The following is a 27,381-nucleotide window of genomic DNA, read 5'->3' as shown; positions in this document are numbered from 1 at the left end:
TCCAGGGACCACCTGTGGGGCATCTGGTGGGTGCCGGGCAGGAGCTCTGCACCTCGTTACGAACGCGGAGCCCGAGGCGGGTGCGGCCCTAGAAACTTGCCGGCGGGGGAGGGGCCGCGCCGAACGCCCGGGCCGCCGCGCCCCAAGCCGGGACACAGTGTCCCACCGTCCTCGCTGGGCTGGCGCGGGCTGACGGGGGACCCCTCCCCCTCCCCCTCCCCCCTCCTCGCCCCTCTCCCGCCCTTCTCAGGAGGGGCCGGCCGGGCCGTGCCCCCCACTCGGAGGGCCCCTGCGGACGCGGGGGGCGGCGGGCAGGGGGCGCTGCGGCGGGCACAGGCGTGCCGGTTGCCGTGGCGACGGCGCCGCGCGAGCCCCCTCCCTCGCTGGCGCCCCGGGAGCCGCGGGGCGGCGGGCGGCGGGCGGGCGGGAGGCGGCGCCGCGAGGGGGCCGGGCCGCGGCGGGGCGGGCTCGGAGCCCCGAGGGGAGCGAGACCCCGCGAACGGCTGGGCCCCGCGGCCGCACGCCGCCCCCCCCGCCCCGCTTCCGCCCGGCCCCGGACTCGATCCCCGGAATGCAGAGGTAGGGGCGCGGGCAGGCCAGCCCGGCGCCCGAGCGCCCCCGCCCCACTCCCCTGCCAGGGCGGAGGGGTCCGCTGTGCCCCCCAGCCGGCCGGAGTGGGCAGCATGGAGGGTGAGTGAGCCCCCGGGGCTGGGGCTGCGGGCTGGGAGTGGGAGCGGGTCGGGCACGGACTCCCCAGCGGTGAGCCGGGGGGAGAGCAAAGGGGCTGGGGTGTGACAATGTGTGTGCGCGTGTGCCAGAGACAGAGACCCTGGCAGAGGCCGAAAGACCTAGAGGGCTCTGTACTGTGTGTGGTGTGCGTGTGTGTGCCAGAGACAGAGACGCAGAGCCGGGGAGCCCGGGAGAAGACCTGGTGCCCCGGGTCGCTGTGCGGTCGCAGGCTGCTCCTGTCCGGGCGGGGCATCCTCTGAAACCAGGGGAGCTTGGCTGTTGGCCTCAGTGGAATGGTCACCCTCTGACTTTGCCTGCTAAGAGTGGGAGCACTGGGGGAGATGAAATTCTAGACAAGATTTCTTCCATGCAGAGCAAATTTTTCTCCCTGGAGGAAAGGTGCATTTATGGACCCGACCTCCAGGACTCAAAGGTATAAGACCCAGGCATAAAGCTGCTTGCTTCAGCCTTACCATGTGGGGGTCCAGACCCCCGTGGGTCTCAGCCAAAGCGAGCAAAGGAAACCAAATTTAGGCTAAGAAACTGGAAGACTGAGGGCTGGTCCGCTGGCTTGCTGGGTGTCTTTGGGGGGGCGGGGGCTAAGCTCCCCTGTGCCACTGGTTACCTATCTGTTGAATGCAGAAATTTACATTTAGTTGGCTTCACCGGGTGGCCAGGAGGGTAAAGTAAGACAAAATGTGTTGAACAAATCCACACCAGTAAGAAAGGGTGCTTCGGGAGATGATAAAACCCTGAAATTCCAAGGAGGTAATTGGGAACACTGCTGGCAAGAAAGAAAAGAGAGTGTCACCCCTTGTGTGGCTGCACTTGTAGCGTTTGAAAACTGCACACATACAAAGATGCGATGAAGATCGCATAACCCAAAACGAATCTGAAGGACTGGCAAGATCGATCTGTAAAAAGAGTGTTAGCAAAACACCAAAGCCCGAGTGAACAGAAGCTAGGGGATATGAACAAAGACAGAGCAAAGAGCTTTCAAAGTCTGAGTAAGGATAACACGAAGGAATCTGCTCAGGGCTTACGGTATGCGGTGTAGGTGTAAGCTTAACTCACAAGGAGGGTAGCAGAGCAGGGCACAAGGCAATTTTACTCAAATGATGGAATAAAGAGCGTAAGTTGGAAATTGAAACCCAAGATAGGTGATGGGAAGAAGGCACCGAAGGCCAGAAAAATGACATCCCAGGGACGTGGAGGCTTGCTGATGTAATCAATGCCTTAAAGGAAATTACAAAGAATGAAGGAAAACCAGAAAACTAAAGATGGGCAAATGTCCTGATCTCCAAAAAAGGAAGTAAAGATAGATTAAAAAAAGAAAAAAGACTCTAAGATCAATATTGGCCTCTATAAATTATCAAACACATAATGAATACTTAAGAGACAATAAAGCAATTGAACACCTCGGAATTTTTTCAAAGGATGCCTTCCTGTACACTTTTAAAGAGATATGCATGAGCATTTTCAGCTCAATGCAAAACCAGAAACCATCGAGATGCCCATAATTAAAGTAAATTAAATGATGAAACGCATCTGCAAGCATACTGTGTAGACAGTAAGAACTGCGTTTAGGATTTTATTTACAAGCAGGGATATATGTTCCCTGCCTGCTGTGAGTAACTTTTTACAAGCAGGTTTTAGAACACAGTAGTAGTATGATCCCCTTTATGCAAAATTATATAGGCTTATTATTGGATATGTATGTAAAATGCATGCCAAGAGACCTCTTCCTTTGGATTCCCTGGCTCCTGAAAGCGTACCCTAAGACAAGGGCTCAGGTCCAGGGAATCTGATGCCTGAAAGCAGAAGTGAAGAGAGTGAGATGAGAGAGGGAGAAAAACAGGTACAGGAATGAATGGGGCTTAGCTGTAGGCACCTGAGGGCTCTGTCCCTCTCTGGACCCTCTGTGAAGCGTGCAGAAAGCACCCAGAATTTGCTTCACTCGAGAAGGGGAGCTGCCTCCTGTGCTGGCTGAGGGTTGCCCTCCCTGCACTCCTAGAAGTTTCCCGTACTTAGCTTCAAAGAAAGCAGAGCAGAAAGACCCGAGTGCAGGCTTGGTGGGGTGCAGGAAGCACAAGGAATAGTCCACCAGGACTGGGATCCTCAGACCAAGGGGATGTGGCAAAAGGTGTCACAAACACACTGGCTGTGGGTGACCCTTGTGTGTGCAAGAGTTCAGTGATGGCCATCCTCTTCTTCAGTAGTGCCTAGAACTGTTTTATCAGGAGCACATCCTTTTTTATAAAAACAAACTTTTTTTTCCCAAAAAGAAAGAGAATGACATGGTGCTCCTGAAGAGCCAGTATCCCCGTGTTCATTCACTAAGACTGAATCAGACCAAAGCCACCAAATTCCCTCTTTCAGACTGGGTTTCTGAGAGGGACAAAGACAGATTATAGGATTTCAGCAGGACACAGCAAAGATCTTTCATGGAAGCCCTGGAAACTCATGGGGAAATGTGGGGAGGGGTTTCGGGAAATGCAGCCCAGAGGTCCCTTTGGGCTCTGACCTTGTCCTGACATTAAGTAATTTAGAGGGAAAATAAAAGGTGTGCTTATCAAATCTCTGGATAAGAGCCACAGCACCCACATGGCAACAGATTCAAGATTTGAGGCTACCTCAACCTTCAGATCAAAGCTAAGGAAAGGAAAGGTAAATGTAAGTGGAATGCAGAGTCCTGAATTTCGGTCCAAAGGTCCAGTCAATTGCACGTGGTGACAATGACAGAGCTCTGGCTTGGATTCCTGAGGCCAGTTACTGGGCAGATGAAAGGGAACTGACGATGATGATGAGATGGGCCTCGAACTCCTTTCACCGAAGAGCCCCTGGTGGTTCTGGTGGGACAAAGGTGGCTGAAGTGGAACGACCCTGGGGACAGGGGCTCACTCCTGTCTATGTGGCTCCAGGGGGCAGGTTACATTAAGACAGTTCAACTCAACTGTCAGGAAGAACTCTCTAGCTCTCCAAACTGGCCTAGAAGCTGTCTCCTCACCAGATCTCATTGTCCAGCTCAGACGAGGGTCGGTGGGGGGGGGGGGGGGGGGGGGGCGGGTTTGGCAGGGTCCCCAGGGGGGACTTCTTGGGTGTGGACCAAAAATAGGGCCCGGAGAGCTCACTGAGGGTCAAAAGCCTTCTCCCGGCATCTGCAGATGGACACTGCAGTCCAGTAACCCCCATCCGGCCAGTAACCTCCGTCCGACTTCCCACTGGCCTTGGTTGTGGTGCACTGGGCTGCAGAACACATCTACTCCCCACCCCCACTTCCAGTCCCACTGGTGGCTGGTGGCTCCCTCGGTGGCTGCTGCCTGGCCCGGCAGCTCTGTGGCCCAGGGAGGCCCAGAGGACGATGTATGCTCGCACTGGCTGGAGGTTGGGGTACTGTGGGGAAGCGGCCCGAGAGAGAGCAGAACACCAGCTGGGCTCCCTCCAGTGCAGGCCACAGAAATGTCTCGCAGGTCCAGGTGGGTTCTGCTTTTCTAAGCCTCTGGAAATGCTGCCGGAGGCATTGTGCTCTGTGTTCTATGCAAAGCCCTTCGCTGCCTTGGAGCTGCTCAGCCAGTCTGGGAAGCGCACAGGGAGACAGGATCACACCCCCTCCCCCCATTTAACAGAGAAAATTGGGAGGTGCGCCTCTCCCTGGCTTGAACTAAATCAGGTCTGCTGGCTTCTGTACAAACGACCCAGATTCTGGCCACACTTAAGGCTGCAGCCTCCATGGAGTCCAGCGGTCCAGCTGTGACCTGAGGACCATGTGCACCTTCCCGTCTTCCGAGGAGTGGGGAATGGGAGGGGTCTCAGCTGCTGCTGGGGAAGCACAGGCCAGGTAGATGCATATCCGGTCCTCACTGGAGCCATGATCTGGCTCGTTGGCAGTCTGTCCTGCTTCTAGCAGCAAGTTGAGGAAATAATTCCATTAAGTATTTCTGCTCCAATCATTGGGTGGCCATTCCTTTGCAAAGGCGCCAGGTTATTAGAGCCGGGAGAGGCTTGGGTAAGCAGGTGCTCAACCCTGTTTTTTGAAATGAGGACACTGAGGCACAGAGAGTGGAACTGGCCACACAGCTCATTTCTATAAGATCTACTGAAGATACAAATATAAAAGAATTAAATTCAGTCCTGCCTTCTCAAAAACCTTTTGCTACTCTCTCTTTAATAACTGAAATTACATGACTGAAGTTTTTTTTTTTTTTTTAAATCCTGATTTAAGGTTTGACTCCCTTTGAAATGCAAACACCAAAAAGAGACACCACACCTCAAGCTGTTATGAGTCATTTCCTCATCTGTGTGAACAAATCCATCAAAATCTTTCCTAAAAGATCATGCTAGGAATGGGGAGAGAGAGTGCATAAGTAGCTTGGGACAGGGATGCTGAGGCTACCGGCCACGATGCCTACTTGGGAGTATGGGGTGGGGAAGAATGGATCCCAAAGGAGTTAGGTGTTCACGCCCATTACTTCTCAGTTGAGCCCTGGCTCTGCCTCTGGCCGTCATGTCCCTGCTTCCTCAGGAGAGGTTTCAGATGACCCATGCAGTATTCATGGTGTCAGCTTTGCAGCTAGAGCCTTGGAAAGGCAGGGACCCCTCAAATCAGAGATCCCCATTTGCTGCAAAGGGACACTAGAGATCTTAATAGATGGTCTGATGGTACCAAGAGCAAAGAGAAACTGATTGGAGGTAGCAGAACCAGAGCCAGGGCTTAAACTCAGATTAGGTCCCTTGGCTTACTTGATGGACTCTGAATCCTGGAGCCAAGTGCCTCCTGTGTTTAAGAGTAGGTCTCTGCTTTTTTAAGATTTCATTTATTTATTCATGAGAGACACACAGAGAGAGGCAGAGATATGGACCGAGGGAGAAACAGGCTCCTTGCAGGGAGCCCAATGTGGGACTCAATCCCCAGACCGGGATCATGCCCTGAGCCAAAGGCAGATGCTCAACCGCTGAGCCACCCAGGCATCCCTGCTTTTGAGCTTTGATTGCCTATCTGTGAAATCAATAATTCTCCTTTCCTTGTCAGAGATAGCTTGATGCTGTATAACAGGTATTTTTATTTTTTTAAGATTTCATTTATTTATTTGAGAGGGCAAGAGAGCATGAGCAGGGTGAGGAGCAGAGGGAGAGGGACAAGCAGACCTCCCACTGAGCGGGGAGTCCTTTGTGAGACTCGGTCCCAGGGCCCTGAGATCATGACCTGAGCCAAAGTCAGACCCTCAACCAACAGAGCCACCCAGGCATCCCTGTATAAAAAGCATTTCAACAATAATGTAAACAGTATATCAGAGCTCATGGGATACAGCTAAAGCAGTGATTAGAGGAAAATTCATAGCCTTCAAGACCTATATTAACTGCTACAATTTATTAATTGTCTGCATGTCCTATGCCTGTGCCAGATAGTGGAGATCATTCTGAGATGAAAGAGGCATAGCTTCTGCCCCAAGGGCATTTCCAGCTTAATGGAAGAAAAAACATCTATATACATAGTTGAAGTAGGAAAGGGAATGTGACCAGTGCTACAGGTAGACCCTGAGGAAGCAATCATAGAACCCAGAAAGGATGCTCCTGGGCATCTGCTTGGCCTGACCTAGAGCAGGACAGAGGAAAGTCTTTCCCTCTCTTATTTTTCTAAGGTCTGGAATTCCTCTGAACGTGCTGAGAGTATAGGCCTAAGATGCCAGTAAAGAGCAGCTCAGTTAACTTCAGTTTCTACTGAGAGGTAAACAGTTTGCGTTAGAACCTTCTTTCCTGGGGATCCCTGGGTGGCTCAGTGGTTTAGTGCCTGCCTTCGGCCCAAGGTGTGATCCTGGAGTCCCGGGATCGAGTCCCTGGATCGAGTCCCCGGATCGGGCTCCCTGCATGGAGCCTGCTTCTCCTTCTGCCTGTGTGTTGGCTTCTCTCTCTTTCTCTCTCTCTGTCTCTCATGAATAAATAAATAAAATCTTAAAAAAAAAAAAAAAAGAACATTCTTTCCTGAGGTTTTGATGAGTAAAACAGAAAACTGTAGAGCTCCAGGAGGAAGTGAGGAGAAATGAAGAGTTCAGAGTAAAACGGAAAGTGCAGAAAGAGGCTAGTTTGGCTCCTGTTGGCTGCCTTGGGAGCTCATCAGCCCTTGGCCTTGGCCTCTGTGGACTCAAAAGATTCTTGGGAGGCCCACACTCCTCCTCACTAACAAAGGGCCAGGCTTGCAGGATCTGTGTTGCAGTGGTGGGTGCCTGGGATGTGATGGGCTTTAGCTCAGCTGCCAGGAGGAGAGAAGGGAGGTCGCAGTCTCAGGAAGCCTCCCTCTTCAGCAATGACACCCCCATACACCCACATTTCACTCATCTGTGTGGCCTAACACAGGGCTTGCCAGCCTGGTTTCCTTGAGGACAAATCCCAGTGAACTGGAACCTCACTGGAGCCCCCCAGTTCCCTGCAGCTGCCTGGCAGATAGCTAATACGGAGACACAGCCCTTAGGTCTAAGAGGCCCTCTATAATTTACTCTGGTATCTTCCTGAGCCTGGTAACAACCCCATGAGGTGGGGAGGTGCGAGAAGCCCAGGCCATTTACCTTTGAAAGAGAACACAAGGAGGTGAAGTGGACCTCCCCAGTTCACAGAGTAATACCAAGGGGGGGCATGCAGGATGAAGCTCCCCCACCAGCAGTCCTCAAACGACCCCAAACTAAATATACCTCCCTATAAAAACAGTGCATAAGCAGCTTTAAGACAAGTTCCTAAGCTAAGCTTTGCCTTCAAACCAGACTATTCCCTGCCAGCCCCTTCTATATGAAAGTTTTGGAGTGACCACCACTGGGCCAACTCTCAAAGGCATGTTAGCTGACTCCTAAATCAGTATCCTTTCCTGTCTGTACCAGCAAAGACTCCACGGAAGATCACATGGCCTGTTAGAGGAAGCACAGAGAGGGCTGATATCTAACCTGGGGAGCAGGAATCTTGCTCTATCCCTACCCTTTTCCAGCTGTCCCTGGTGTTTTGTTTTTTTTGTTTTATGGTGTTTCTTTTAAGATTTTATTTATTTGGGATGCCTGGGTGGCTCAGTGGTTGAGTGTCTGCCTTTGGCTCAGGGCCTAATCCCAGATTCCCAGGATTGAGCCCCATATCAGGCTCCCTGCATGGAGCCTGCTTCACCTCCCTCTGCCTGTGTCTGCCTCTCTTTCTGTGTCTCTCATGAATAAATAAGTAAAATCTTAAAGATTTTATTTATTTATTTGACAGAGAGAGAGAGGACAAGCAGGCCGAGGGAGAGGGAGAAGCAGACTCCCCGCTGAGCAAGGAGCCGAATGTGGGGCTTGATTCCAGAACTGTGGGATCATGAACTGAGCCGAAGACAAATACTTGACCCACTGAACCACCCAGGTGCCCCAAGACCCTGGGATTTTGAACCTGGACTCCACAGATTCCAAAGAGGCCCAAGGATGATCAACTTTGATCCCTTTGTATTAGTCAAGACAATAGGCTACAAGCAACAGAAACATTTTCTGGCTAATTTAACCAATGGGAATGTATTGGAAGAGTATGGGCAAGTCATCTAAGGGAAAGAAAAGCTGTGTTGTCGAGACCTAGAGTCAAATCCAACACAGAAGAGGTCTGATTGGCTATCCTTTGGCCACAGGGCAGTGTAGACTCCTGATTGACAGTCCCTCTAGTTACACACACAAAGAGGGCTTACTCCTAAAGGCCAGCAGAGGTAATGGGTGTAGGGTGAGCCACAAGCCCAACTGTCCACCATTCCCTTGAAAGTGTGTGAATTATCAAGTGCACTTTTTGAGAGAGGATCCAAAGCTTTCAAAGACTGTGAGTTCCATCTGGACAGGGGTCATTTCTTGACATACTAAGACAAAGCTCTAGGAAAGCATCTGTGAAATGAATTCAAATGCATCAGAGGCTCAAAGAGTTTGGTGACTCCCACAATGTGAAACATTCACTGCCCACAAGCACCTTTTCAAGGTGCTTGAAAAGGAATTATGAAATTCAGCGGTTCTCAAATCTGCTGCACTTGGAAATCACCAGGGGAGCTTTTGAGAAAAATGCCAGTCCCTGGACTCCACCCCCAGAGATTTCTTTCTTTCTTTCTTTTTTTTATTTATGATAGTCACACAGAGAAAGAGAGAGACAGGCAGAGACACAGGCAGAGGGAGAAGCAGGCTCCATGCACCGAGAGCCCGACGTGGGATTCGATTCCGGGTCTTCAGGATCGCACCCTGGGCCAAAGGCAGGCGCCAAACCGCTGCGCCACCCAGGGATTCCCCCCCCCCCCAGAGATTTCTATTCATTTGGAGGGGGTGCTGTATCCTTAAAAGCCAGGTGATTTTGATTTGAGTCAGAGTTCAGAACCACTGATGTAGTCGGTTTAAAATCACATTTATCGGAGCTTCCTTCTGATTAGAAAGGTCAAAATGCAAGTTAGTGAACAGAAATATGAAAATCACTTGAAACATCCCTGTGGATAAATACTATTTTTTGTCACTTGTTCACACACACGCACACCCTTTTATACAGAATGCAGATTTATATATATACTGTTTTGTAACTATTACAGCCCACAGTCGGTATTTCCTCCCGCAGCATTAGATCTTATCCCCTAGGATAGGTCCCTAGAAATGGAACGGCTGGATCCTGGAGCAGGTCCCTTGTCAGGGTGCTGGATGGATGTGCCCACCCTCCCCTCCCCCAGAGCAGAGCCACACCATGGCCATCGCTGAGCACTTTTCTTCTCTGCCAATCTAACGGATGGAAAAGTTTTTGAAAACGGCATTTCTTGGATCACAAACAAATTTAACCTTTTTGTCTTATGTGTTTATCAGCCATTTGTGCTTTTCGTGTTGTATTCTTCAGCAGGTCCCCAGTGCCTCTCCAGCAGGTCACATTGACCCTGGAGGCTGTCAGGAAGTGGCTGGTGAATGGTGAACCCCAGGTCCTTGGAGGGGGGTGGCGCGCCAAGCTCCCCGTGTTGCCAGGACCGACCAGCAGGTGGCAGTAACGACGACTGCATTCGTGGGAGTTGCTGGAAACTCCAGAAACAAATACCCAGCCTGATTCTGTGCTCTGGGCGGTGGTTCTGGTGGTGTTTTCTCTCTCACACAGCTTTCAGGCTTTGCGGGAAGGCCCAGACCAAGAGCATCACGAAGGTCTCACCCTCACATCCGTTGTGTAGTTAACACTGCCAGTCTGGCTGGTACTGAGCTACATGCATGGAGCACTGTGTGCCCAGCACTGTGCCAAGGTGCCTCCAGCCCTCCACCCCTCCACCCAATGGCCCTCACTGCACCTCCCTATCCCCATCTTACCACTGAGAACCCTGGATTCCAGAGAGGTGGTGTGAGTTATGCTAGGTCACAGCCAGGAATCAAGTGTTTCCACTTTCAAGATGAGAACACTGAGTTCCTACAGAGGCCAGGCGGTCTTTCAGTCTTGGGGCTGCTGTAACAAAACACCATGGGGGGGCGGGGCTTAGAAACAACAGAAACCTATTTGTCACGGTCCTGGAGGCTGGGAAGGCTAAGATCCAGGTGCAGACGATGATGCCTGCTGAGGCCTCGCTTCCTGCTTTGCACACAGCCCTCTTTCTGCTGTGTCCTCCACTGTGGAAGGGATGAGGTCTCCTTCAGAAAGGCACTGTTTCCATTCATGACAGCTCGCCATGGGGATCTAATCTCGCGAGGCCCCAGCTCCAATACCATCATATTGGGGATTAGGTTTCAATCTGTGAATGTTGAGGGGACACCTGAAGTGCCAGGAAGGAGGGCTGGGGCCTCCCAGTCTGTGTGTGTCCACTGTTTCCAGGGCCTTTGGGCCAAGTCCTTTAAACCTGTGGTTCTCTTTTTTAAAAAAATATTTTATTTATTTATTCATGAGAGACACAAAGAGAGAGAGAGGCAGAGACACAGGCGGAGGGAGAAACAGGCTCCCCGCAAGGAGCCTGATGCGGAACTTGATCCCAGATGCCAGGGTCACGCCCTGGGCCAAAGGCAGACACCCAACTGCTGAGCCACCCAGATGTCCCTAAATCTGTGGTTCTCAAACTCGTGTTGCATCCGAATCACCTGGAGGATGTGTTAAGACAGTTGGGCTTCAGGCTCCCTCGGGCAGGGTGAAGCCTGAGAATGTGCATTTCTGACAAGTCTGTGATGCTGATGCCGCTGGCCAGGATCACAGTGAGAACCAGGATACCTTCATCTTCTCTCTGGCCCTGGACTTGCTCTCTGAGATCATCAGAATGCCTTGGAAGCAACCGTTATTGTATCCTGAGACCTCCAGGAAGCTCCCCAAGTAAGGGAATGACTTAACTGGATTCAGCGGATAAGATTTTCACAGACTTTAATGTATCCATGAGGGCACTGGGCAGATCGCAGGAAGGGCGAGTCCAGGGTGTTAATGAGGCCTCTGGCTACTAGCGCGGCCCAGCTGGGGTGGGAGGCCTGCCCACTCCCAACTCATTTCACCCCTACCCAGGGGAGTTGCCCTCCCTGAGAAAGGATCATTCAGCAATGCTGGAAGCTGCAGTGAGGGTGGGGAGAGATGCCCAGTGCAGCCGAGGGTCTGGAGATGGGCAGGGGCACTCCTGGGCACTCCCCGGGCAAGGACTACAGAATAGGAGCTCACTAAGCACTTCTCCGAGGCTGAGCGAAGGGCAAAGAAAGACAGACTGGAGTCTGGCCCGGCAGGTTGCGGCAATTTCCTCTACCCATGCACACCCACAGATTTCTTATGTCATGGGGACTGATTCAGAGCTGATCTGGGGCTCAGGAAGGGTGAGCTGCCCAGGGAGGCTCCCAACAGACATGGGATGGGGTTCCTTCCAGAAGAGCCCGTGAAAGCCTTCCAACACCAGCAACATCCCCCTGTCCCCCGATGTCAGAATCCACCTTTCCTTCCTTTTTCTTTTCAAGCAAATATGTACCTATCCAACAACCATTTACTGAACCATTGACCATGGGCAGGGACTGATGAGATGCTGGGGATGCTGGTGCCAACTGCTCTCCAGGACCTGACTTTCAAGGGTGGGGAAGTAAAAAGCCAATCAACCCAAAAACAAATAATATATGGACAGATGGAGGAAACTAAAAAAAATGCTGTGAGAGCTAATAAATAGGAGGGCAACTACTTGAAATAGAACGACCAGGTCAGGCTTTTCTCTGAGAAGACAGCCTAGTCTAAGCTGAGGGATAAGGGGAGGAGGAGACAGGAGCAATAGGAAGGGGTAAAATCCTTGTAGTTGGACAGAGATGGAGCGTGTGGGAGCCAGGGCAAGGTGGTCAGGGCCGAACAGGCAAACAGGAATGTGGCAGGGGGTGAGGTCAGAGATGGCGACGGGGTCAGAGCACAGAGCGTTTTGGATGCCTCTGAGGACAGAGTTTGGATTGTATCTGAAAGACAATGAGGGGTCTAGGCAATAATCCTTAGGGGCTGCTGCTCAAAACATTGGTGAACAGCTAATGGCATCAGGTCACTGGGAAGAGCATGCAACTCTTGATTTCAGGGTCGTGAGTTTGAGCCTGGGTGAAGAGATTACTATAAACAAACAAACAAACTTTTAAAAATTATCTAGTGATCAAGGAATTTGAATGTTGGATGCTGGGGCAGTGATCAGTATTAGACAGAATTGTCAATTTTGTTAGGTATAATTCTGATCCTGTGGTTACGTGAGGGTTTTGTTTTTTGTTTTTGTTTTTGTTTTTTTTTAGTTCTGTCTTTTAGCAATACAAACTGGGGTGTTTGTGGATAAAAGAAAGTGATGTGCTGTTCCAAAGAGAGGTGAGAGGTGGGTATGGGTGAAACCAGATTAGCCTTAAGTCAATCATTTTTTTTTTTTAAGGTTTTATTTATTTATCCATGAGAAACACAGAGAGGAGAGAGAGAGGCAGAGACACAGGCAGAGGGAGAAGCAGGCTCCATGCAGGGAGCCCAACGCGGGACACGATCCTGGGTCTCCAGGACCATGCCCCAGGCTGCAGGCGGCGTTAAACTGCTGTGCCACCCGGCTGCCCCCAAGTTGATTATTGTTGAAGGTGGAGGATGTATGCACAGGAGGTCTTTATATTCCTCTCTTGGAATAGTTCGTTAAGTGATATACTCTTTAAAAAAAAATTTTTTTTTTAAGATTTTATTTATTTATTCATGAGAGACACAGAAAGAAAGAGGCAGAGGGAGAAGCAGGCTCCATGCAGGGAGCCCGATGTGGGACTCGATCCTGGAACTCCAGGATCACACTCTGAGCTGAAGGCAGACACTCAACTCCTGAGCCACCCAGTGTCCCAGCGATATACTCTTGTATATGTTCACTATAATGTTCTCTCTTGTGCATGTTTGACGTCTTCCAGAGTAAAATAAAGATATTTGGGTGCAACTGGACACCCAAGAGCACCTAAACAGGGGGTTAGCACCTCCTCCTCTCACTATGCACCTGAAGCTTGCCAGGTCTCCACCTCCACCCAGCCCGAGTGCACCTGCTGCCCCTGTTGGGCCCTCCAGCCCTGGTCATGCCAGCTCATTGGCCCTAGAGTATCACTAGCCTCCAGATCCCAAGCCTCCGGTGGGTCTCCAGGCTAGTGGCTGAGCTCTGGATGTGACAGAAAACTCCCCAAAGACTCTTCATCCCCTGGAACAGGCCACACTCAGTCCCAGCGGAAGACAGGAGGAGAGTTTATGAGACAACATCATGAGTCACCACAACTAATGGCTTCCCAGAGGAGCTGTGGTTGGACACAGAGCTGCTCCTTCCCAAAGGTGGCTGGGGAAGCACACGCTGAAGCCTGGAACTGATTCAGAGATGCACAGAGCAGGACCACCTCTGCTACATACTCCTGAGCCACCTGGGGAATGTCACAGAACACCTCTGATCTCAGTTCTCCCATTTCAAAAGGGGCTAATACCTAACATGTTTACATCAGGGGGTGATTGGGAGGATGAGATAAAATAATGCATATGCAGGGTACCTGGGTGGCTCAGTTGGTTAAGCATCTGCCTTCAGCTCCGGTCACGATTCCAGGGCCCTGGGACTGAGTTTGTGTCAAGCTCCCTGCTCAGCAGGAGCCTGCTTCTTCCTCTCCTGATCATGCTTTCTCTCTCTCTCTCTCAAGTAAATAAATAAAAATCTCCTTAAAAATAAAAAAAAAAATAATGCATATGCAAGTGCATATGCATAACAAGTGCTTTGTTAAATGCTGTGCAAATGAAGCAGCTGGTACCATGATGGGAGAGAGTGAAGGACGCATGGTAGCCTTGGCTTGGCTTTGGATGGACTTTTGGTAAATTTAATGTGGGCCTTTGCTCCTTACTCTCATTCAGAGTCCTCTTCCATTGTCCCTTTCTGTGTTGCCTTCTTGCCTTTCCCAGCTAAAGTTCTCTGGAGGAGAGGAAGAGGGACAACAAGATTTTGAGGGTACAAGAGGCAGGGCCCCAGGAAAAAACAAGTGGTGCACCCAGAAAGCATTTACCTGAGAGTTTAATAGAGGGACTTTATAAGGGGGAGGGTAAGAGAACCAGCAAGGGATGAACAAGCACTGGGACTGGTGGCGATCACAGGAAGCTGTGGGTGCAAGGAGAGAAAACAGTATCAGTCTGGTCCCAAAAGAGCTAGAGTCCTGGAAGAGCATCACCTAACAGGAGCCGTATCCATATGGACAAGCCCCACAGGAGAAGAGGGTCAGGCAGGGAGGGAGTGGAAAGAGAAATACCCTGAGGTCTGGCTTCTCCAGTCGTTCAGTCTCCTTCAGTGCTTTCCATTGGCTGAATCTGGTCAGAAACCAGAGAGTGAGGGAACCTGGCTGTGGTAGTCCTTGGAGGTCAGCCTCTGGGGCAGACAGTAGGGCTAACTAAGAAGGGTGGAGCCCAGATGGGGCAGGGGGGTGGGCTGTACGTGAATGGAGAATAGCCAACATTGGGAAATGAGTTGTGGACGAGATGAGATGAAGGTATGACATCAGGGTTTGGGTGCAGTGGGTTGAATGTGCATCTAGTCACAATCAGAGTCAAGCATACGATCGAGGTGCTAGGTCATGGTCAGGATGTGGAGCACTGAAGGGCCTCACCAGTGGCAAGATCGGTCATCTCTTCCTTGCCTAGGATCCTGACCTGTATGCTCCTTTGCTTCTAGGGGAGCCCTCCCAGCCTCCTAACAGCAGCTGGCCCCCAAGCCAGAATGGGAGTCATACCAAGGCCACGCCTACAGTAAACCTCACCTTCTCCGCCTACTACCAGCACTCCTCACCAGTGGCAGCCATGTTCATTGTGGCCTATGTGCTCATCTTCCTCCTCTGCATGGTGGGCAACGCCCTGGTCTGCTTCATTGTGCTCAAGAACCGGCACATGCGCACCGTCACCAACATGTTCATTCTCAACCTGGCTGTCAGTGACCTGCTGGTGGGCATCTTCTGCATGCCCACTACTCTCGTGGACAACCTCATCACTGGTGAGTGTAGGCCATGGAGGCAGTGGGAGTCCCCTCCGCCCCCAAAAGCATTGCTGGCCTGGTCTCTTGGCCAAGATGTCATTGTCTCAAACTCTCCATTCTTGTGGCTGAGGGATTGGGTTAGAAATAATAGATACAATGAACTAATTCTTCTCTTGGTTCCAGGAATTGTATGACTTACTCTTCCTGCATCAACTTCACTAATGCTTACAACAATCCAATGCATTGTTATTATTGTCCTGATCTTTGGGATGGGGATACTGGTGCTCAGAGTGACGAGACACAGGTCTGTAATTACACGGCTAAGTGTCAAGTCCCATGTCTTCATACCCATATTTCTTTTGTCTGTTTTTTGTTTAAAGATTTATTTATTTATTCATGAGAGACACAGACTGAAAGAGGCAGAGACACAGGTAGAGGGAGAAGCAGGCTCCTCGCAGAGAGCCCGATGCGGGACCCGATCCTGGATCCCAGGATCACGACCCGAGCCGAAGGCAGGCACCCAACCACTGAGCCACCTGGGCGTCCCCACACCCATATTTCTAACCATTACACCATTAAGTCTTACTCTTCTGAGTAGCTCCCCTGGGCAGAGCTAGAACCCATAGGTTTCCCCTGAATAAGGACCTAATGATCCACTTATTTGAGTTGTTCTCCAACCAAAGAGATTCTATCCTACGGGTAGTGACCTCCCTTTACGAGTGTCTAAAGTAGGGACTGGCCAGCCATTTAACAGTGACTTGGTAGAAGGGATTCAAGCAGAACTAGACCATCTGACCTCTAAATTCCTGCCTTTTCATCCCGCAAACATCAAAAGGATCACACTCTCATCTACTCCCTCCCAGGTGATTTGTCTTTCTTGTTTCAGAATAAGTTTCCACGGACCCCCGAGACTCTAGTTGGACTGGCTTCCAGAGCCGTGGAGATGTCTAGAGGTCTGAGCTTGCAGGTTCTGAGCTCAAAGTGCCCAGGAGCTTGGCTCCAGAGCCTGGACAGCTCCGCTGGAAATGACTTCCCTGACTTGGGGCAGGGAGTCACAGTCTGTGTTTCTACAGGTTTCAGGCCCTGGGAAGTAGAGCCAGGGCAGTCACCTGTCCCTGAGCTGCACTGGCTCTGCCTGGTGGGACCTTCACTCACAGCTGGCTCTCAGGTTCCATCAGGGCTGTTGAACATAAAATGCTCATCCTCTCCTTCCCAGCACACCTACACTCACACATATGCATGTGTGCACACACCTATAGGCACGCACATACACATGCACCAGTTAATAATGATATGGTGAAGTCACTAGTTGGTTAAGGTGGTGTCTCCAGCCCTTTTCACCTGCCTAAATTTTAACAATTGTTTGAAAAACACATTCACGTGGTTCAAGATTGAAAAGGTTTCCAGTTTCCTCAGCACCCACACCAAACTCTCACACTAACCCATAGTGATTTGGGGGCAAAGAGACGAAACCAACTCATCTCGCCTCAGTCTTCTCTTCCATGAAAAGGATATTACACTAGGGTAATAGGGTTGTTGGGAGGATGGAACAAGACAGTGACCGACACTCAGTAATTATGCAGGCAGAAAGTCAACTGGGGGTGGCTGCCACTGAAGGTGGGCCCAGCCTTGGGAGAGGGCTCCTGTGGCCAGGCACGAGAGACAAGAACAGGTGGGACCCCCAGGCCTAGAAGGGCAGAGACACAGGGCAGTTACCAACACATGGCCTCAAGGAACCAAGGTGTGGATCTGGCTTCCAGTCCTGAGGCCAGGTGGGGCCCAGGTCTCCGGGTAGAGCAGCCCAGGAATCAAAGCTAAATCTGCGTATGTCTCCCTGACCTGGGAGTCAGGTTTGCTCTGTCCTAGTGGTTCTCAACTTTGGCTGCCACTCAGATCCCCTGGGTAGATCTGAAAAGTACTGATGTCTGGTCCCACCCTCAGAGATACTGATTGTAATTGGCCTGGCATGGGTCTGGGCACTGGCTCTTTTCAAAGCCCTCCGGTGATTCTAGTGAGTGACCAGGGTGGAGAACTGCTGGCCTAGAACTTGAAGCAGGGCTATGGGGGCAGAAAGCCAGGCAGGCCTGGACAGATACAAAGCTCCTGGAGAGAAATCATTGGTCAATACAAAGACTGTCTCTCTAACCGTGAGAACTATGACCATGGTGGTATACACAGGTCAGTTCATCATTTCTGGAAGTGTGTGAGCAGAGGCAGGATGACCACCTAGCAGGACGCGGAGGATAGATCCGAGTCACGGAGGGGACTGGACTAAATAGCCCATGATCTCTGGCTCTTTGTGGATAAGGCACTCACTCTGTGGTGGACTCTGTCATTGCAGGGTGGCCCTTTGACAACGCCACATGCAAGATGAGCGGCTTGGTGCAGGGCATGTCTGTGTCGGCTTCCGTGTTCACACTGGTGGCCATTGCTGTGGAAAGGTGAGAGGGTTCCTGGTAGAGTTATCCCTGGCCAACGGGGGACCAGCACTAGAAAGAGCCACCGTCTCCACTGTTACACTGACCAGGAGGCTGGGGCTGAATCATGAGCTATAAAGGGAAGGACTGTGGGGCTGGCTGCCCTCTACACTTGGGGGACCTACAGAGAACACCACACCTTCTTCTGGGAGGCCTGAAGGCAGCTCCTGTGGAGGTTTACTAGGGGTTCCTGGGTCCTGTGAGAGCCTGACAGCAGTCCTTATTTCCTGAGCCGTAGGAATCCTGCCACCCATGAGTCTGAGCAAGGAAAGCCAGTTTCAGGGTGGGGTGCACAGAGCATGGCCTTGCTCCTTCACAGCCCTCCCATTTCTCCTACTCCCTACTTGCTGTTCCCTGGCAGCCCAGGCCTTACTAACTCCTCATCTCTACCCTACCTCAAGCTACCTGTGGTCTCTTTCAGCCTCAGATTCCATCAGATTCTCTGATAAGCATGAGTTTGGCTAATAGAATGGAGCCAGGGAACAAGGAAGCTTTGCAAACAACAAAACTGACCCAAATGCATGCAGTAGGTCCTCCTCCCCTCCTCCCCCTCAGTGAGCTCTTGCACTAAGGGTTCCCCAGGGCACTCTTCCCAAGAGAGCATGGGAGGCAGGCAAGGACGCTGGCCAAGATGACATAGGGACAGTTTGTCATGTAGACTCCACACCTGAACCCCCAGAGTTTTCTGAAGAATCCTTAAACAGCTAAAAATGTTCTTTGATACACCTACCTAATCAGCCTACTCAAAGGACAGAATGTGCAGACTGATCACTTTGCTAGCTGCCAGCTAATCAATTTACCCCCCTCCCCTCCATCCCCAAAGTGCACAGGATTGTTTCCCACGCTGCCTGCAGTTCCTTCCTCCTTCCTGGTTCTGCCTTTGCTCCTTGGCTCTGCAGCCAATGGAGTTGCGGACTCCCTCGCAGGTGTGAACCAATTTGCTTGCAAACGAGCCCAAACCCCAAACCGCCCCCACCCCCAGCTGCTCTTGGAAGCTGCCCTTGATGATGCTGCCCCTGGAGTGCCTGCACTTTGCCAGCCCCCGCCAGCCAGGCGTAGCCTTTGGCCCCCTCCCCCCCGGGCGGTGGGGGTGGGGGACAGGGACCCCTGGGACCCCTGGGACCCGTCCCGAGCCCACTTCTCTTTCCTCCCCGGCCGCAGGTTCCGCTGCATCGTGCACCCTTTCCGCGAGAAGCTGACGCTGCGCAAGGCGCTGGTCACCATCGCGGTCATCTGGGCGCTGGCCCTGCTCATCATGTGCCCCTCGGCCGTCACGCTGACCGTCACGCGCCAGGAGCACCACTTCATGGTGGACGCCCGCAACCGCTCCTACCCGCTCTACTCGTGCTGGGAGGCCTGGCCCGAGAAGGGCATGCGCAGGGTCTACACCACCGTGCTCTTCTCGCACATCTACCTGGCGCCGCTGGCGCTCATCGTGCTCATGTACGCGCGCATCGCCCGCAAGCTGTGCAAGGCGTCGGGGCCCGCGCGGCCGGGCGGGGAGGCGGCGCCCGAGGGGGCCCGGGGGGCCCGGGGGGCCCGGGGGGCCCGGCGCCGCGCGCGGGTGGTGCACATGCTGGTCGTGGTGGCGCTGGTCTTCACGCTGTCCTGGCTGCCGCTCTGGGCGCTGCTGCTGCTCACCGACTACGGCCAGCTCAGCGAGCCGCAGCTGCACCTGGTCACCGTCTACGCCTTCCCCCTGGCGCACTGGCTGGCCTTCTGCAACAGCAGCGCCAACCCCGTCATCTACGGCTACTTCAACGAGAACTTCCGCCGCGGCTTCCAGGCCGCCTTCCGCGCGCAGCTCTGCCCGTGCCCGCCGCAGGGGGCGCGCCCCAGGGAGGCCTACTCGGAGCGGCCCGGGGGGCTCCTGCGCGCCCCGCCCTCCCTGGAGGTGCCGCCCAGCGACTCGGGCCAGAGCAGCGGGGCGCCCCGGCCGGGCCGCCTCCCGCTGCGCGGTGGCCGGGTGGCCCACCACGGCTTGGCCGGGCAGGGCCCTGGCTGCGGCCACCTGCCCGTCACCACCCCCGCCTGGGATATCTGAGCGGCACCCGCACGGGCCTGGACCCGGGGCCCCGGCGGCACGCGGCAGCCTGGACGGGATCGGCGGCGGCAGCTGCTGGGGGCATCTGCTCTTCTGCGGCCTTCCCCCTCCCGGGGCGGAAGGAAGCCACTTTGCACCAAACCCTTCCTTGTGGCCGACTGCGCACACGCGCCGGCTCCCGGAATCCTCACCACGCTGCGGGAGTAGGTTCCCTTGTCCCTCCTCCTACAGAGGAGAACCTGAGGACCGGAGACGAGGGGACTAGCCTGGGCTCTCAGCTGGACACCTCCCAGGAGCCTGACTCAGAGCCTGCGTGGACCTCTCCAGCTGTCCCCAGAAGAGCCCCCTAAGGTGGAGCACAGTGAAATGGGTAAATCCTAATGGCGCTGCTGGGAAGGAGAAAAAGCAAAGTTGTCCTGTCCCTCTGATGCTCTGTGTCCATGTGCTGGAGTCCCTCACGTATTACTGAAGCGCCTCTGCTTCGCCCTTTCCTGGGAGACCACGGTGTTGTCTCCTGCCGACTCCCTGTAGGGTTGTCTTTTGCTTGTTCCGAGAGGGGTTCTGGGCCGTTCTCTTCTTCCCAGAGTACTACATGGGACATCGTGTCTGAGCAGCTGCAGGATTGTCAGTTGCAGACACTCTGGGTCTTGCCCTTTGGGCCGGAGCCCCAAGAAAAGAGGAGGGCCCTCCCTCCTCTCCTCATAGGGCCCACTGCCATCACTCAGGCCCGGGCAAGAATTTACAATGCGACCGGCAGCTGTAAGGCCACAGTGTTTACTCAAGGGCAGGAGGGAAAGCACAGTACCTTTCAGCTTTTGGAAACACATCTGCCCACTGGAGCTGCAAGTACAAAGCCTTCCCAAGGCCTCGCTTCCCTGTTGCCTCAGGGCTCAGAAGTGGGTAGGCTTGTCAAAGTCCAGGTGCCCTCGGGGCCTTCTGGAGCTCCACCACCAAATCCTTCCTTGGTACACGTAACTCCAGTCCTCTGAAAAGGGGTGGCAACCAGAGGTCCTTTGTTTTCTCTGGCTGTCTCCCAGTGTACCTGCATCACCTCAAAGAAATGAGGCTTCTCTCCATGAGATGGGAGGAAATGGCATTGCCTCAGTGTGATCCCCGCAAGGCCCCGATAATCTGCAGCTCACTGGACATTTCCCCCTCATCTCTACAGAAAACACAATGTTGCTAGGACTGTAGTGCATAGCAAATAACTATTTCCAGGGGTCAGGCCAGAGAACGCAGCTCCGAGGCTTGATGGCTTCTGTAATGGACAACGACTTAACCCTGTTTTACTCCACTCTAAGTACTGGACATAGGAGCAGAGGAAACTTCCAGAGCAGTTGTACAGTACGATCTCCGAGAGCATGTCCTCAGACACTGTCTCATTGGATCCATGTGAGCGAGGCTGCAAGGGGCCAAGGTCACCAGCCACAGAGTGGCAGGGTTTGGATTAGAATTTGTCTTCTGAGGTTTCTTCCCAAGGCCCCTTTGTTGTATTTTCCAGATGCAGTCTGCCTCTCAGGGAAGTGGCTGGAGCATAATGGGGAGGAGAATTGAAGTTCCTACAAAGGTTTTCTGCCTGACAGTGAACCAGAACACTCGTGGAGCTAGGATCCCGTCAAGCTGTCAGTCTGGGAAGCGGGACTATGTCTACTCTTGTGATGTCCAGACTGAGCTGTTCTGTGCACAAATATCCATAACCCATGTACTGAGCAGACCCTTGAGACCCATCGTGACCCCACACTGGTCCTGGTATCTGGGGGTCATGAAGGGGGGCGTCTCAGGAGAGGATATGCCATCCTGCTCCTCATTAGCTGATACACATATGGGCCCCATTTCTGGTGCTCTGTGTTGAGTGTCACATAGGGCACAGAGTTTCTGGCTGCTTATTGCGAAGAACTCTGTCTCCAGGCTCTAAAAATTGGCCAGAGAAAGGGCCATCTCAAACCCAAATGCTTGTCCCTGTGGCTGGGTGGGATCTGTCCAGAGACACCTTGTGGTTTCTCCTCCGGGGTGTGTTTCTCCTTTAGCATGGCCTCTGCAACCACAAAATCACAGCCTTTATAGTGAGGGGAGAGCAGAGTGCTCACCCCAGCCAACCTCTCCACCAAGGCCCCTTTGTTATATTTCCTCCGAAAGATGCCATGCTTTGAAAGATTGGGCCTGTCAAAAAACTGCACTTGGTCATAGTTCGTATATTTTGCTGTTGTTTTTCTTTTTTGAAAATCAATCAAAGGTTGTGCCTGCCCATTCACAGATTTGATCTGAATGGTAACAGGCATGACTTTATGCTTTCATGAGGGGGTGAGGCCTTGTGGGTATGTGCAGAATATTTGTTTTTTGTACACGTTGTAAAATATACACAACATAAAACTTACTATTATTAACATTTCTACGTGTACAGTTCAGTGGCCTTAAGTGTTTTCACACTGGTATGTAACTATCACCACCGTAGATTTCCATAACTTTTTTTAACATCCCAAACTGTAACACTATACCCATTGAACACTAACTCCTCATTTCTCCCTGCTCCTGGTAACCACCATTCTTCTTTCTGTGTCAATGAATTTGACTACTCTAGGTCCCTCACACATGTGGAATCAAATTGTGTTTGTGTTCTGGGTCTGGCTTATTTCACTGACCAGAATGTCTTCACGGTTCATCTGTATTGTAGTGTATGTCTGAATTTCCTTTTATTTAAGGCCAAATAACATTATAGTGTATGTGTATGCCACATTTTGTTTATCCATTCATCCATTGGTGGGCATTTGGGTTGCATCCTCATGTTAATTATTGTGAATCACTTGTGGAGTTTTAAGATATTGGAAGTAGTTCCTGAAAATAATGCCTGTGTGAGCCTGGGGACAGAGACCCCAGGTTGGAAACTCAGGATCTCTCCCACCTCAGCATCGATGGGTGACGAAGCAGAGGTCAAGGAAAGCTGTGATTCGTCTCACTTCTCTGTGCCCACCCCGCTGTTCTGAGCATCTCATGGGCTTTATTTCTTCACTAGAGTGGCTACAAAATTGATTGTTTCCTCCATGGGATAAAATCTTATGACACTATTTTTATAGCTACAGGTTCAATGTCCTCACTGGAATCCTGTGTCCCGATACCTGGACCCTGTCAGGAGTCTTGTCCAGCTTTCCCGAGGCACATAGAGTGAACAATGCTTCTCCTGATGTACCATCCTTCGTCTACAGGCCAGTTGGGTCTTCTAAGGTGACTGCCCTTCCACAGGCAGAGAGCCTGAAGACGAATTGGATGTGTGATGGGTGAAAAGTGCCAGAGACCTGTTGACACTGAGCACCTCCAGCCCCGAAGACTCTTGGAGGGACTCTGTGTCCCATCTTGCCACGTGCAGCATGAGCGGTCATCTAAGCATGGGTTTCCACTGATGAATGGCCTCTTGACTTCACCAAGACCATGCAGCACTCAATAGACCAATGGGAGCTGGAGGCAGGCTCCTGGCCTGGACCCCACAAACCACAATCTGCCCAGTCCTATGCTAAGAACTTTCTCTTGGGGCCTGGAAGATGCATGAGTTGATTTGGGTTGGAATGGAGGGCGGAGAGCTGGCAAAGTAGGACGAGAGCCCCCTATCATTAGTCTACTGTGTATTCATCCAGAAATCCAGGTGAGAGCCAAACCCAGAGCTGGGTGGACAAAGCATTGCTATTAAGCTCTGTACCTTTTTGCATCTGTTTCCTCAGCTCACCCCTGAAAAGTGCCACTGAGGAAAGATAGATGAGGAGGAGGTAACCCAAATGGGCATCATTACAAGAAAACAATGTTGAATCGACAATAGATTCCTTGTGGAATAACACGATTATTTATGTTTATGGCATTTTATTGTTGGTTTTTTCTCTCTTGACACAAATACCCCATAATCATTGTGGAAATTTTATAGCATTTAGATAAAAAGCACCTAAATCCCATCACAAGAGATAAGCATAAAGTCATTTGGTAGAGATATATAGCAATGTGTTTTAAAACTTCGTAACAGCTTTATTAAGGCATAATTCACATACAACAAAGTTTGCCTATCTGAATTGTACACTTTCATAAGTTTTAGCTGTTGTGTACAGTTGTGTAAGCACCACCACACCCAAGATAGTTCCAGCATCCCCCCGAAATTCCCTTGTGCCATACTGCAGTCAACCGTGTCCCTCACTCCTGGCCCCAGATAACCATCCATCTGGTTTCAAAATGTCATATACATGGAACCATACAGTGTGTTGCTTTTGGAATCTGGTTTCTTTCATTTAGCATGATGTTCTTGAGATTCATCTGTGTTGTAGCCTTTGTTCCTTTTTATTGCTGACTAGTAGTCCATTGTGTGGCTATATCACATTTTATTTCTCTGTTCATCAGTTGATAGACATTTGAGTTGTTATTCAAGTATGAATTATGAATAATGCTGCTATAAACAAATTCATATACAAGTCCTTACAGTATATATATGCTTTCAGTTCTCTTAGGTAAGTGTGTAGGTGTGGGTTTGCTGGGTTGTATGGTGAGTGTATAGTTTAACCATGTAAGAAACCACCAAAGTATTGTCCAAAGTTGCCGCACCATTTTGCACTTCCATCAGCAGAGTACAAGTGTTCCAGTTTTTCTTGCCAATGCTTAGTAGTACCAGTCTTGAAAAACTATCCCTGATGACTAGTGATGGTAGGCATCTCTTCTTAGGCTTATTGGTCATTCTTTTTTCTTTTTTTAATTTTTTTTCTTATTGGTCATTCTTAAATCTTTTATTGTAAAATGTTTCCAAATTTGCCTATCTTTTAAAAATGTAATTAAAAAAAAATTAAAAAAAAATTAAAATAAAAATAAAAATGTAATTATACTGCAGACTTTAGTACAAAAATTTACCCTAAATCTAAGAGAAATTTTTCATTAATAGATTATTCTTGGAGGGGCTGGGGGCAGGGGAGAGGGAGAGAGAGAGAGAGAAAAACTAAAGTAGGCTCCATGCCCAGTGTGGAGCCCAATGGAGGTTCAACATGGGGCTCGATCTCACAGTCCTGAGAGCATGACCTGAGCCAAAATCATGAGTCGGACACTCAACCAACTGAGCAACCCAGGCACTCCCACTAATAGGTGATTTTTTTTTTTAAGATTTTATTTATTTATTCATGAGAGACACAGAGAGACAGACAGAGACACAGGCAGAGGGAGAAGCAGGCTCCATGCAGGGAGCCTGACGTGGGACTTGATCCTGGGTCGCCAGGATCACACCCTGGGCTGAAGGTGACGCTAAACCGCTGGGCCACTGGGGCTGCCCTAATAGGTGATTTTTAAACCCATCAAGAATAGGTTTAAAGCAAGATACGTAGATGAAACATGATACAGGAGGGAGGGTTATTTGAATAGGTGATTAGGAAAGGCCTCTGGGGAGGTGATGTTTGAGTAGAGCTATGAATAAAGCAAGAAAGTCATGTGAATTGCTGGGAAAAGAACAAGACGGATAGAGAATATCATTTGTAAAGCCCTTGAGATAGGAAGGGATCGGTGAAAAAGGAATTAATGCATATTGAATGGCACTGAATTTCAAGAACTACATTTCTGGTCATCTGAAAACATGAGTACCTGTTAAAAGCCAGGGACAATAGTAAGTGCTTTTGCCTATTATATATTTCTCCCAACAGACCATAAGCTCCATGAGGACAGGAGCTATGTCTGCTTCACTCACCTTTGTAGACTCAGATCTAGGGCATTGCCTGGTACATAGGAGGCACTCAGTAGATGTCTGCTGAATAGATGATGTAATGAAATAAGCAAGTATTTATTACTATTCCCATATTACAGATGGAAAACCCAAGTCTTGGAGAAGTTAAATAACTTCCTGAAGGTCACATAACTAGATGGTGGTGAAGCTAGGACTCATGTCTTGATCCAACTGACCAGAAAGCACAGGTTTTGCAACTCCCCAAGCCGCTGTGGATTCTCCTTCCTATATTTGGGAAAGTGAAGTTCAGAATAAAACAAAGAGGCTTGATGGAGGTCCCCTGTAATCCAAAAATAAAACCAGCCAGCCACAGGCTCCAGACTGCTGTGTTGGCCGGAAGACCACATTTCCATCACATTCAGTGGCTTCCAAAAATTTGAGATGGAAGGAATACCAGCAGTTTAATTAGAAGGTGAAAATTTAGTTTGATCCAGCACCACATCAAGCCTTCACCGGCTGAAAGAAATCACCCTTGTGACTCCTGTGCCTTGCAGTCCATGATGGGGCGAAAGCTGCCCTAGTGATTGTAGTATCTTGCCTTGAGTTGTTTGTGTTCTCTTGCTGAGCTGCAATGCCCAGACCTTTGAATCCCTGTCACCAACAAATTCTGCTGTTGTCATGTGCAAGCAACCAAATTAATGTGGATGGAAAAACCCACGCTTAGTGATTTGGGTAAATTAGTTTATCTGTCACATAGCCAGTGGTGGTGTTAAATCACTCTCTGTTTGAGGAGTAATCACTCCCCGCCCCGCTCTGTCTTCCTCTCCACGGAGAGGTTAGAACAGCCAAAGTCAAGCTGTTTTAGTAGCAGAGCAACCTACATTTCCATGTTTTGACCACCCCCAAGGAAGAGTATTTTACATAATGTAATTTGTTCATTCACAGTGCTGTCTGGAGGTCCTCTGAAGCCACTTCTCATGATCAAAATCACCCCTTCATTCTCCTCGAGTCCATGTCTTTGGAAAATGATCCTGTTACCTCTGCTATAAATCATGGAAAATAAACTCATTACGAAAGCGTTGAGTGTTTACTTTCTACATTCATTGCATGTGTAGCTTTCCCTCTTTTGCATCTTTACTGTGAATGAAAAGTTTCCCAGCAAGTAGCCATCCTCCCCAAAAAGGCAGACAGCAGGCTATGTTACCACCGACAGAGAGGCAGGATTCCCATTTTACAGATGGGAAACTGAGTTGCATAGGGGCCCAGGAATTTCCCTGAGGCCCCCACATCTTGACAGTGGGGGAAATCGAAAGGAAGCTTCAGGCTCTGTGGGTTGCGATCAAGTGTTCTTGACACTTCAGCAAGTCTCTTACTTGGTTAGCTCCCTCCTTTTAGGCCTATGTGACAAGTTTAGATAAAACTTAAATTCTGGCATGTTTCCTTCTCAACAAACCTAGTGTCTGTTGACTCTGGGAACACAGACCTCTCACAGCCCAGTAGGCAGAGAGAGAAAAGACAAAAACTGTTATGCGGCCGGCATACTACTTTTCACAAGGGAACAACCATGGTTGGCCAAAGAAGAGCTGGGACAGCCTGAGGAGCTGAATTCCTGTAAGAGGCTTGAAGTAAGTCTTAAAGATGGAATTAGAGCCAGCCAGATAGGAGGGTTTGAGGCAGGGAAGTGATGCACTCGGATCTTCATCTGTTAAAGCTTCTCCTGGCAGTGGGTAGACAGTGACGTGGAGGGAGATGGAGCTGGAGACCAGTGAGGTAGGAGGAGGGATCTTGGTTAGAGATCCTGGGATTGGCTAAGGCAGTAGGAATGGAGAAGAGACAGCAAGATATTTGAGAGATCAATTTGGTATTATCCCATAACTGCTAGGATGGGGGAGGATGGGCCATCATTCCAGGATACTTTTAGTTGCCGGTAACTGGCTTAAATGGAAGGTTCACAAAATAGTTAAGTGCAGGTGATTGGTTGATTCAGAAGCTCAGCAATGTTCCCAAGGACCACACTACACTGTCTCCATTCCTCTGCTCTGCCATCTACGGTGTGAAC

General features: G+C 50.7%; 1 protein-coding gene across 1 annotated transcript; it reads left to right on the top strand.

The window, feature by feature from the left end:
- Positions 1 to 470: 470 nt before the first annotated feature.
- Positions 471 to 26,402, top strand: NPFFR1 (neuropeptide FF receptor 1). Its single transcript, XM_026003926.2, has 4 exons — positions 471 to 690; positions 14,837 to 15,151; positions 17,475 to 17,574; positions 18,772 to 26,402. The coding sequence occupies exons 1-4, from the start codon at positions 684 to 686 to the stop codon at positions 19,652 to 19,654; spliced, it is 1,305 nt and encodes a 434-aa protein (XP_025859711.2). The 5' UTR covers positions 471 to 683; the 3' UTR covers positions 19,655 to 26,402.
- The last annotated feature ends 979 nt before the right edge of the window (positions 26,403 to 27,381 follow it).

The sequence above is a fragment of the Vulpes vulpes genome, chromosome 4, assembly GCF_048418805.1.
Source record: "Vulpes vulpes isolate BD-2025 chromosome 4, VulVul3, whole genome shotgun sequence".
Classification (NCBI taxonomy): Eukaryota; Metazoa; Chordata; class Mammalia; order Carnivora; family Canidae; genus Vulpes; species Vulpes vulpes.
Note: the sequence above shows the minus strand (reverse complement) of the source record. Positions and strands in the feature narration are given on the sequence as shown.

Excerpts from the sequence above, each read along its gene's own strand:
- NPFFR1 (XM_026003926.2), top strand. Across the intron at positions 15,152-17,474 it reads CGTGGACAACCTCATCACTG|GGTGGCCCTTTGACAACGCC; the intron begins GTGAGTGTAGGC and ends CTGTCATTGCAG. Across the intron at positions 17,575-18,771 it reads GTGGCCATTGCTGTGGAAAG|GTTCCGCTGCATCGTGCACC; the intron begins GTGAGAGGGTTC and ends CCCCGGCCGCAG.